This window comes from Rutidosis leptorrhynchoides, chromosome 2 (genome assembly GCF_046630445.1).
Source record: "Rutidosis leptorrhynchoides isolate AG116_Rl617_1_P2 chromosome 2, CSIRO_AGI_Rlap_v1, whole genome shotgun sequence".
Classification (NCBI taxonomy): Eukaryota; Viridiplantae; Streptophyta; class Magnoliopsida; order Asterales; family Asteraceae; genus Rutidosis; species Rutidosis leptorrhynchoides.
The window spans coordinates 466,241,034-466,253,788 of record NC_092334.1 but is presented as its reverse complement, the minus strand read 5'-3'; the positions used below and the strand labels follow the sequence as shown (position 1 = coordinate 466,253,788).

The window sequence follows — 12,755 nt, the reverse complement described above, 5'->3', positions numbered from 1 at the left end:
TTCGACAGCTGTCTTAACTTTTGTCACAAAACATAATTCCCAATAATAATTCTAAAAATAGTAAAAAAAATAAAAATAAAAGAACTTAAAAAACCTTCCACCACCTTTCGTAACGTGTTTACACCCTCTCACCCACGTGACTTCATTTCATCACACCAGTAATTTATACCTCACCTTCCTTATATATATCCCCCCTTCATTTTTTCAATTCTCATCACAACTTTCACTATTTTTCCTATATAAATATAGTAATAAATATCTTAGTATCACAAAATCAGCACCACTATGTCTGTGCCGGCGACCGTCGTGAAACCACCGTTGACTGATGAGTTGGACATCGTAATCCCAACCATCAGAAACCTTGATTTTTTGGAGCAGTGGAGATCCTTTTTTCAACCATACCATTTGATCATTGTTCAAGATGGAGATCCGACTAAAACTATCCGGGTACCCGAAGGATTCGATTACGAGTTGTATAACCGTAACGATATCAATCGGATCCTAGGTCCCAAAGCTAGTTGCATTTCTTTTAAGGATTCTGCTTGTCGTTGCTTTGGTTTCCTTGTTTCCAAAAAGAAGTACATCTTCACCATTGACGATGACTGCTTTGTAAGTCTCTCTTATTTAATGTCGTACTACTAATAATTTATTTGTTTCTTAATTAATATTTTTTTATGTTAAGTGCACTACATTTTTAATTAATGAGGCGTTTTTTTAAGATTTAGGCCCATTTATTTTCAATTTTAATAACAAATACTAAAAAGATGTTGGAATAAATTATATCAGTACTCCTTGTAATTTATATGAAATTACATTAATCATCTTTATCTTTTAAAAATTACAACGATAGTCCTTGTGGTTTTTATGGAAGTGCATCAAGAGTCCTTTTAAAATTTTCACTAATCATCCATGACTTATCTAATAATTTACGTTGATGGTGCTCCTATAAATGCACATTTTGAATAAGTAAAGCACTGTCAACGTGCACTTATATATAAGTCCGGAATAATTACTGTAATTTTCAAAAAGATAAGGATGATTAGTATAATTTTATTAGAACCGCAAGGATGACTCCTGTAATTTTTAAAGGATAAGACATGTAAACCGGTATGATTTACTCAAAATTTATTTATTTTAACAAGTAAACAGTCATTAGTCATTACTCATTAGTTACGACAGTATTATTAATTTACACATAGACTTATACAAAACAGACATTATATATTTACAACCTAATTTATATGAAAATAACAAACAGCTCGAATAGAATATTAGTTTTTGTATATGAAAAGAGAGTTGATTCGTATACCATTAGATTTTAGCCATACACCACAAAGGTGCATTAAAACGTTGTACTGTACAATACTGTAATGCATAGTTGGTGGTGTATGACTAAATTTGAAATGCATAGTTGGTGGTGTATGACTAAATTTGATGGTGTACGAATCAGCCCCATATGAAGAAGGAAAAAAAAAAAAAAAAAAAAAACTAGTACTTAGTATATGATAAGCGCGACGATATATACTAGTTACTTTATTATGACACGTGTTTAACTCGGTGGATTTTGGTAGCTTAGTACGGATTTATGTTTTCAGATGGGTGTCAAGTTTTGTTTTTAGGATGGGGTTGAAATGTACTAATGTTAGAATAAATATACAAGTTACGACATATTGCAAGTAAATACAAAAACATTGTTCTACATCTGGATATTTTTATAGGTCCATAAAATTTTTATTTTATAATAAATGATACGATAAAAACTTTGTTGGGACGTGAAGGTGGCTAAGGATCCATCTGGACAAGAGATCAATGCATTGGCACAGCATATTAACAACCTGTTGACACCATCAACACCTTTCTTCTTCAACACATTGTATGATCCGTACAGACAAGGTGCCGATTTCGTTCGTGGCTACCCTTTTAGCTTACGAGAAGGCGTCACCACCGCCATTTCTCACGGTCTCTGGCTCAACATCCCTGATTACGATGCGCCTACTCAGCTAGTCAAACCCCTCGAGCGTAACACAAGGTTTTTATTCATTTTTCTATTAATTTAATTTAAAATATAAAATACGTGACGATCGATAGGGTAGAGATAACGGTTAACGGTTGATGCAGGTATGTGGATGCTGTATTGACCATCCCCAAAGGAACTTTGTTCCCAATGTGTGGGATGAACCTTGGTTTCCACAGGGAATTGATTGGGCCCGCAATGTACTTTGGGCTCATGGGTGATGGTCAGCCCATTGGTCGATACGACGATATGTGGGCTGGATGGTGTGCTAAGGTGATATGTGACCATTTGGGACTTGGTGTGAAAACAGGACTACCGTACCTTTGGCATAGCAAAGCTAGTAACCCTTTTGTGAACTTGAAGAAAGAGTACAAGGGTATCTATTGGCAAGAAGAGATCATTCCGTTTTTTCAATCTGCGGTTTTATCAAAAGAATGCACAACCCCACAAAAATGCTATGTTGAGCTTTCGAAGCTTGTGAAGGAGAAGCTTGGACCGATTGATCCTTATTTCGGTAAGCTTGCAGATGAGATGGTTACATGGATCGATTGCTGGAACGAGCTCAACCCATCGACTGATGGAACTGAAACCGCACCACCCAAGAAGACTGATGCTGCACCTAAAAAGAAGTAAACTTATGCAAATCGAGTCTTGGTTTACCCGGCTTTACCGTTCGTTCGTTATACTTGGTTGCTATAAGTTGATCAATTTTTAGCATTTACTATTTTGATAATTGTTGGAATGATGTTTCGGTAGAAACTGTTTCGTTCGAGGCCTTTTGTTGATCTTTTGAGAATATTAACTTAAATGGTTCTTTGTAATTTCCTTATAAATCAATATATTTCTATACTTTTAGTGATGAATTTTCTTTCATTAGTTCATACATACTTATTTCTAATTAATCAATCTATATGCCATGTGCAAGCTATTATAAACTAGAGTGCTAAAGTATCAAGGAGCATTACTAGTTGACAGCATTATGATATTCAGATTTGGTTCTCATGATCTCATCAATAAATGGCACCAATAAAAGTAAGATTCCCTAAAACACAGATTGATTCCTCAGATCTAACAAATCACGTTACACATTTCAGCAACATTCTAAAGTTAAAACCTGACCTGGATAACCCTCGAAGTTTAAGATCTGGAAATGTAAGAGAAAAGGTACATGTCTGACTGTCCGTTAATGAGTGCACTCTAGGTACTTTAGGATCTAAACAACCAAACAATATTTGGTGAAACTAGTGCATTCTTTTGTTTGATTGTTGACGACCACCAAAAAAATAAATAACTTTATATCCTATGTGAGAAATTCATAATAATAAATAGAAAATGAACTATCAAGTTGATCCTAAAGAAGTCATGTTGTGAGCTCTATTTGGTCAAGGCATACCTAAAATGATTGATACTGAAACAAGCATTCAAGTGTCCCATCAACCTTTTTCTGTAAAATTCTAAAAAACAAGATAAAAGTAATAAAATGAAAACATAAGATACTGAAGTAGTCTCCGAAAGCTGGTTCACAGTGCGCACCACTAGTTATACAAAAACCGTATAGTCTACTTGGAATGAAAGTTGCTAAATAAGCAATTTCTAATCTCCACTGGAAACCTAATTGATTCTCACTAGTGATTGGGCTTACAAAGAAGAAAGTCGCCTCAAGAGATAACAAAACCTGGTTTAGATAATATATATATCAGTTTATACTTAAGCATACAAAATTGCTTATCAATAATTTTAGGCTCAAACATGATACACAAGTATCACATATAAACGGATGAGGTTTTACGCTGTTGAGGTTACCCCAAGAGGATGGTATGAAATATACTGGTTATTATTTGAAAGCGGTGTAATTTTCCATATCAACAGATGTTATCAGATTGTACCTGTTAACAACAACAAGAATATGCATACGATATTCAAAGATGAATTCATGTCTAGCAAATCGATCCATGTAACCATCTCAACCTGGTTGTTAGTTAGTTACAACAACAAATGCATTTGTGAAGCTTGATGTCATGAATGTAAGCCTGGAGAGGCCGGAGAAAAGATTCGGAAACCAGTTCCCTAGCTGGCCTATAAATTTAAGATACAAAAACAAGCAAACTCATTTAAAGAAATCTCCTTTAAGAGATTCTTATTTCATTCCTTTTAAGGACAAACTGATACAAAAAAGAGTTGTTTTCAAATCGAAATCCCATGAGACTTCATCATCTTCTCGACCTCCAGATATATTGTTGAGTAAGGCAAGTACTCGTTGAAATATTCTTTGCTCAGGTCATTAATGGCAACTGCAAGTTTTGGGATTTCTAAGGTTTCTTCATGAGTCAGTTTCCTCACAAACTTTGCTGGATTACCCGCCCATAATTCCCCACTTGGAATTCGCCTTCCTGGAGGCAATACGGATCCAGCTTCGAGTATAGAGTGGGTCTCAACCAGTGACCCTTCCATCAGTATTGAATGTTGCCCAATAATGCACTCTGGCTCAATCGTGCATGACCTCAATAGGCAGTAGGCTCCAACTGTCACAAACCTTTCGATCATAGTCTCTGCTGGTAAACCTGTAAACCAAACCACAAATTAACATTACAAACAGTTCAATGTAGTAGTAGCATACAACACATTTGTGATGAACAATTTGTCAAAATACTTTATGTTATTTTGCCAATATGATTAAGTTCAAATTAAAAATCCAATATATGCTTGACCAGCTTGAATATTATAATCTTCATGGTCCAAAATTCCAAACACGTGGTTTGATCCCATTTCTGTCTGTTCTTAGCTACAAAGACCCAAAAATGAATTTTAGAAATGTCAAACGAAAGTAAACATTTATTTTGGCATATTATGCTAGTTATCTATTCAAGTAGTGGTGCCTACTACTAAAGCTATAACAAGATATATACTTACTTCAAACTACATAAACTTGAGTCTTGAACCTTATGTTCTTGATCTAACCTACTAACTAGATTCCCCCTTTTCGGAATAGGAAGAGGTTCAGCTTTAAGTCTCGTCTTTCAATCAAGTGAATAAAAGGAAATAACCAAATTTTGTCCAAGGCTTCTCGTGCAGCCAAACATCTATATGTACCTTCACCGTGTTGTATCATTTTGCTTGTGACATTTGGTTAATGACTGAATATTCTACTCCGTAAACTGTCGCACACGTCACATGACCCAAAGCTTAATTGCATGGAAAATAGAGCTTTTGCATCAATATATACCCATCAGTGTTGTAAAACTCGGCCGAGTACTCGGGGAGAAATCAGCAGATCGGAGGAAACTAGAAATCGGCCACAAACTCGGTCAACGCCAGTCAAACCTGCCAAATTTTCATTTTTTTGTTTCTCAACTTTTTCATATTCGTGGGGGCTAGAAAATGAATTTTGATGGCTGGAATTGGAAGTTATTTGCCGGAATTTGAGCGAAGAAAGAAAATAAATGGGATGAAAATAACATATATGAGCTCTATAAGTTAATAAATATTATTATAAACTTAAGTATATATAAAATATACTAAAAAACTAAAAAGTCAACGAAAGTCAACATCCGAGTTCTCCCCGAGTCGCCGAGAACTCCTCAAAAACCACCTGCCGAGTTCTTCCCGAGTCGTGAGTTTTACAACCTTGATACCCATGGAACATACTTCTAGTTTGATTATTAGAATCTTTCTTCCTAATTACCCGCTGGTACAAAGATGAAAGTAAGGACGTAGATGGAGGAGTGAAATCAAAAGTTCGTCTCGGGTAGAGTTAAATTTGGAGTGTTTAAAAAAGGAATTGAAGAAAATCATACTAGACTGCAGAGAAAAGTTGCCTGTGCTGATTAATAAAAAATAAAATTAAATCCATTAGGGACACCATGGCATACACATAACCCCATGTTCAACAATTCTTGCTAACGCCTAACGCTATCATATTATGCGTCACAAACTAGTTTCTTGATGTTTAGTGCAGTTTAGGACATCTCACTCATATTATATCTACACCCAAGCCATGATCCCTTTTGCCTTGAGGAGAAAGTTGATACTTGAGTTAGCGGCTAGGCTTCATGGGATCTCCAAACCTCTATTGAAAAAGTGACTTAATATATAGGACTGATTAAGTAGAGACCTAAACATAGGCCCAACTCACTTATTAGTGGAATGGTATCCATCTCAAATTCTTATTGGTGGCGTATGACTATACCTGGCAATTGAGACACATACTCTAAAATTTGGGTCAAATGGGTCAAGCTTTCGGGTCAATTGGGTCTTGAAAAAAAATAGGCCTGACAATGTAAACCAAAGCTTAAAAAGAAGCCAATGAGTTTCAATCTATTCGGTCTTATACAAAATATAAAAAGAACGGGTCAGATGAGTATCAAATCCTAAAGTTCAATAAACAGAGACAGGTCTAATGGGTCAAATTGGTCAAGCATACAAGTTTCATCCGTCAATCATTTATGAAAGCATTATTGGATATATCAGTTATTATGTATATTGATATTTTCTTATATATATAATAAATATTAATCATTAATAACAAATAATAATAACTAAAACAATATAATAAATGTAAAAAAAACCAAATGTAAAAGTATACGGCCCGTTTGGACCTATTTGACCCATTACCCGTTTTGACCTGTTACCCAAACCGACCCAACCTGACCCATTTAGACCCATTTAAAATTTTTACCCATTTGTCCCATGACCCATTTCAACCCAAAACCGTTTTGACTCGTTACCCAAACCGACCCAACCTAACCCAACCGTTTTGTCCCAGGTATACGTATGCCGCATGTCAAATCCTCATCAGGTCCATATTTAGGTTAGTCTATTTACGTATATAATAGCCATATAGAATATGCCATTTAAATTCTAATGTATTACCCAAATTTTTTATATTCGGTTAAGTTAATTCTACACTCTGCTCTACATATAGTATGAATGTATGATCAATTTAGTCATCAAGTTTCCAACCCTCACCAATAACCATTGTATGGCTTATCAAAATAAGTAAAAAGTCATCCATTGTTCTTTTATCTCATTTCTTCAGGCAATAATCATCTAATCCTAAATAAAATATATCATTTTTGCATATTAACTTAGCCTCACCACAGATATGTAAGTAGTTTTATCTCTGATTACACCCTCAACCAACAATTTCTAGAAATCTTACACACATATGTTAGCTTAAAAAAGAAGAACCTCATTGGTACAAGAAATGCAAGCGATACATTAGAACAAAACATATCAAACCATAAACCTTCCATTGTATTTAAAAGATCTTGCTTTACAGAGTGAGTCCCCAGTTATAACACCCTAATTCGATTTCAATCTATTAAAAATCACAACCTTCTAAGTTCCACATTCAATTCAATAGATCCATACAAAATTGCACTAATTCAACTCACATTCATAAAACATCATATACAAACACTAATTCACCTAAATTCAATTAACAATCCATCAAAACCCTAAAATTTCAATCAAAATCAATAAACTCAAATTAAAACAACATACCTGTAGGTGAAGACCAAGCAGCATGAACAACGCATTTCTCTTGAACATTAGAGCAGAATCCAACAGTAATTTTATTAAGATCTCCACGGAGAACGGCGCCGTTCCATACAGAAGATCCGTCAAGTACGTTGACTTGACCGGCCAGCACAACATTTGGAGCAACATATGCGTCAACTGCGATCTTCGGTAGCCATTGACCTAACGGAATGATCTGCCTTTGACCTCTGTAATCCCATTTCACTCGATCTGGAGATTCAGTTATCTTAAACCCTAGCGGCGGTGATGACGATGATTCGGTTACTTTCACCGCCGCTTCAGAAGCGAGTGCACGGCTGAGAAGGTGGCGGTGGGAGGTGAGTGTGGAAGTTAGGGTTTTTCGAGATAACCGAGCGAGTGACGCCATTTTTAACTTGGTTTGGTAAAGAAGACGAGAAATGAGAAGAGTAGTGTGAATTTTGTGACCGAGGTCGTTAATGTTAGGGATGAAACACCATTTTTGGTCCCTCATGTTTGAAAGTATTTCATAAGAGACCCTACAAATATTATTTTGTTCAAAGTTCTTATTTTTCTTCGTTTTTTCTCTAAGACCGTTTGTATCAGTAGATTGCAACGCCGTTAGTTTCCTAGTTGGCACAATTGCAACGGGAGTTTGTAGCGTATTGAGGCATTGGTGACACACGCGGAGGCGTTGGGTGGAAACCGACGGAGAAGGCAACGTCTGTTGCTTGCTTTTTATCAATCAATTTAATATTGATTTAAAAATATTATTTTTATCATTTTTTTAATACTTACCCAATTATATTTTGACACATCACCACAATACTCCTAACCTACACCAAAAATTAACACCACCAATACTCCACACCAAAACCAACACATCATAGTCAGCAAAAAAAGTGCAAAAATAATAATATTTTTAAAAATATTATTACCCTTGTGGTCCAGTGGTTCACCCCTTTGCACTTGTGCATTGGGATGAGGATGGGGAGGTCTCAAGTTCGAGTACCTCCCCTTAAAAATATTCGTGGGATTTATTTTCTAAAAGCCGAATTGCCCCGGTGAAGGTTTTACCGACCCGTATTCAGGACCAAGGTCCGACCGCCTGCCCCTCAGGATGGTATAAGGTTCGGATCCATGTAATGCGGTTCGGGTTTCCCGCCCGAAAGCGCGTGCGTGCATGGCAAATGAGAGTATTCGATGCCAACAACTTGCCTTTCAAAAAAAAAAAAAAAAAGTGCAAAAAGCAAACAACACGAATAACCAACATGAGTCACCACTACAAGTGGTCTAAAACGAGCAAGAGGGCTCCAGCTGGACTCGAGAAACGCGCAGGGAAAACCGCCTCGTATAAGACAAAATTATAAAAATGCCATATTTCCAATTAGTCGACACTGAGCAGAGCCACTTACTCTCAAAATGACGATATTGGATGTGAGTGGGCCGAGCCTCCGAAGGTCACGGACCCAATCAACAATTACGTGAGAAATATACAAATGTATAATATCAAATCTAATACCTTGAAAGTTACGTTTAACATTCACAATTTAGATGCATGTTGAGGTTTGCCGCACAAGAGCAAGTATTTATCAAGTTGTAAATACTCACATTAACAGCCATATAAAATGTTTAAATAAGAATTAACTACAATCATAAATTTGAGCAGCCACTTATTCAAGTCAACGAGCATTGTGAATTCACTTTTAGTAAGTGTTGAATCACTAGTATATAGGTATTAACCTCTCAAAACGGCATTACTCCTCCTAGTTAAATTCTTTTTTTTTTTTTCTTTTTTTTTTTGAAAAGCAAATAATCTTATTAATCAAGAACAAAAGTACAATATAGTTAGTATACAAACTGCGAATGCTGAATCTAAATACTACAGCCACTACCAGAAAAAACATCTTTCCGGACGATAAATCCGGACGACTTATCGTCCCAGAAAGTCTTCCCGGACGACAGGTCGTCCAGAATGTGTCGTACCGAAAGACTCGTCCCTAAAAGTTTTCCTGGACGGCATTTTTTTTCGCGGACGGACGGTGAGTCCCACATTGACTTTCAACGCTAGCCTTCGTGGACGCTTTTTCCGGAAAGCCTTTGTCCGGAAAAATCATTTTTCTTGTACTGAGCTAAGCTCACAACATGTTTTAACTACATTTATAGTTGAGCATGTACAGTAACGAGCTTTTAAACTGAATTGAATATCTGGTAGTTAAATTCTACCATTAAATGTTGTTCACTTAGAGAGCTCCCAATGGCTTCGTCTTAGTCCTCCAGGACTAGATGCCACCTCAGCACCACATCAGCACTTCCTTCTGAGAACTAAACCCATGACTAAACACTCCCAACAGTTACACTCCTTCCTTTCATTCTGAGGACTAAACCCAGGACTAAACACTCCCAACAGTTACACTCCTTCCTTTCATTAATTAATTAAATGTGCAAGTTTAATATCAAAAAGTACTACATAAAAAACTAAACCCTCTGTCATGAAATATTTCACAAATGCACAGAGCAAGAGACGAATTGAAGGGCGGCACCTTGGGTGGCTTGCTGCCATTGGGGTCCTCCTGGGCGGAGGTGTGGGCGGGAGGGAGGACCTCACCGTTGAGAGGGCTGTTAGAATAATTTTAATTGTCTAAATTATGCAGTAAATAATTACTCGTACTTTTATTCTATGACAATCATTACAATTTTAAACTTAAAAAAAAAAAAAAAAAAAAAAAAAAAAAAAAAAAAAAAAAAAACACTGTATTCAACCCCTTTTACAATTACATTTATTCTATAGATTTATAGATATATAAGCTTTGTGACCCAAGAAGTGCACGTGACATTGAATATTTACTTATGAACACTGCATTATATATCACAATAACTTGTATATGCATCAATTTTACATAACCTAGCTAAAACTTATGAACTATTACTCGGTAAACAAATATATATATATACTATACAGCAACCATACTTGTATCTTTCGGTGTGATCATAAGAGCTTAAGAAGGATAAAACTGTGACAACATTATATAAACACGAGACGAATACCTAATACCTAATAATATATATAGAACACGATCAATTGCTGGGGAAACCAAGCTTCATGTTAAGAGATGATTGAGGTTGCCCATCTGGAATAAACCTGCAAATTAATTTGCAACATTTTTATAATGTCATCATAATTTACTAAAAATGATACGAAGATTAACTATTCATAACAATTCGATATCCAAGCATAATATCAAGATTCCTAAACATTAAAATTAATCTGATCTGAATTGAAGACGATAATATCATTGTGTTCAGCTTATAGTACTATGCTAATTAAAATTATCAAAAAGGAGAAATTAATAACTCGGTTTAGCTCAACATACCATTTTATAATCTGCATGATTAATAATAAATAAATTACATATTGAAAAATCGAGTTAATTACCTTTGGGTTACATTATCTGATGAATCCAACCTTGAGTTCTCATTGGCTTCATTCAGTAGCTCATGCAACTTGATCTCAAGTTATATCACAAACAAAAAATTACTTAACAAATTTCCCAAACACAAAAACTTAATATTAACCAAATATTTGGTAATAATTATCATATAAAGTTCAAGAAAATGCTCACTTTTTTCTGAAGAACGCTATTTTCTTCCTGCAAAGTTTTATGCTGCATATAATTTATACACTTTTTCAAGTCAATCAATTGAAATGTTGACTAAGAAAATGCATTTAAATATCTAAAAACATAAAAACTGAAGAGCAATAATACTCCAATAATAACAATAATAATACATTAACACATGCAGAATTTATCACTTATATTAAACATAGTTTATACTATATAAGTTTAAGACTCACATTTCTCTTCAATACACTTATGTTCTCTGATAAAAGGCGCCACTGTCCAAATTCATTTATTAAATCTTTATCAGGATTTCAAGATAAAGTTATAAAATTTAACAATTCATCATAATAGTGATATATAGTACTAACTTCTATACTGGTGAATAAACATATATACATACTTTCTTAGAGCGTACACGATCAACTCCAATCCTCAATTGGCGTTCGAGTTGTTTCAATTCATTCATCCCTAATGCCGAAATATCTTCTCCTGCCAAATGCCTTGAAACATAAACAAAACACAAATTAAAATATTATTTTTTCCTAGTAGTCATCAATTCATAGATTTGAATTAAAATTATTTTCAAGAAAATTTTAGTAATAATATCAATTAGTATTAGTACTTGTGTTGTGTTTCCAGTGTGTCAATAGTTTTCTTCATCTCATCCATTTCATTCTTCCACACCTATACTTGAAAATAAACATTTATGAAATTGCTTAAAAAGTATCTAAAATTTATTTCTTATGTCATTTTTTTAAAGGACAAATGGAAGAGTGCGGTACCTCGATAGTTCTAGCTCCATCACTCAGACCCTTTTCGTTTCGATACTTCCTGATTGTCCTATCCATGCTACAACATGCATATACCATGAATCATGCATACATACAATGATACAAACATATATACAAATGCAAAAATACATACATATATATATATATATATATATATATATACACACAGAGGAAAGAAAGGAGATGGAGATAGTAATTAGTACTCATGGCTAGAGAAGTTATAAACTTTGCCAGAAGGCGAAAAGACAAGAAGAGCAACTTCAGCATCGCAAAGAATAGAGAGTTCGATCGATTTTTTGAATAAACCATCTCTTCTTTTTGAGAAGGTTACTTGCCTGTTTGTTGGGTTCTCTATTCTTTTTAGCTCTACTTTACCTCTTCCCATTTTCTATCTTCTTAGTTTGGTCTTTATCAATCTCTTATGTACGTATATTGGATATATAATGTCTTCACTAAACTAATGACAAAAAAACCAATGACAAAAAAAACTATTACATACTTAATTAATGATGGAAGTAATTGATGGAAAATCGTGTGTACTTTTACTAAAACAGATTAACGCAGCAGATAGTTAAAATAAACTTATTATTATTTCAAAACATGCACACGATTGACGGTTCCAACAAGATCCAATTACACCACTATTAATTGTCAAAATATATAATTTAAAAAAGGAGTTAAACGATATACCTTTCTTGATGAAAAAGATTGATTGAGAGAAACTCACGATCAAAAGTATGATCGTCTCTTTGGATAGTCCACACTACACTTCAAACGATCGTCAATGGATGCTAGTCCAATACCCAAGTAACAATTAATCAACTCTTGATT

At 34.8% G+C, this 12,755-nt stretch overlaps 3 protein-coding genes across 3 annotated transcripts; 1 reads left to right on the top strand and 2 right to left on the bottom strand.

Annotated features, from left to right (window-relative positions):
* The first annotated feature begins 279 nt into the window (after positions 1-279).
* On the top strand, positions 280-2,688 carry LOC139892566 (UDP-arabinopyranose mutase 1-like). The gene is made up of 3 exons (XM_071875678.1): positions 280-609; positions 1,779-2,029; positions 2,119-2,688. The coding sequence occupies exons 1-3, from the start codon at positions 286-288 to the stop codon at positions 2,645-2,647; spliced, it is 1,104 nt and encodes a 367-aa protein (XP_071731779.1). The 5' UTR covers positions 280-285; the 3' UTR covers positions 2,648-2,688.
* Positions 2,689-3,950: 1,262 nt separating this feature from the next.
* Positions 3,951-7,942, bottom strand: LOC139892565 (gamma carbonic anhydrase-like 2, mitochondrial). Its single transcript, XM_071875677.1, has 2 exons — positions 7,517-7,942; positions 3,951-4,575 (listed from the first exon to the last, which is right to left on the bottom strand). The coding sequence occupies exons 1-2, from the start codon at positions 7,917-7,919 to the stop codon at positions 4,199-4,201; spliced, it is 780 nt and encodes a 259-aa protein (XP_071731778.1). The 5' UTR covers positions 7,920-7,942; the 3' UTR covers positions 3,951-4,198.
* A 2,646-nt stretch (positions 7,943-10,588) lies between these two features.
* On the bottom strand, positions 10,589-12,309 carry LOC139892564 (protein VERNALIZATION 1-like). Its single transcript, XM_071875676.1, has 8 exons — positions 12,128-12,309; positions 11,916-11,982; positions 11,756-11,817; positions 11,534-11,633; positions 11,367-11,408; positions 11,134-11,175; positions 10,947-11,020; positions 10,589-10,652 (listed from the first exon to the last, which is right to left on the bottom strand). The coding sequence occupies exons 1-8, from the start codon at positions 12,307-12,309 to the stop codon at positions 10,589-10,591; spliced, it is 633 nt and encodes a 210-aa protein (XP_071731777.1).
* Between the last annotated feature and the right edge of the window lie 446 nt (positions 12,310-12,755).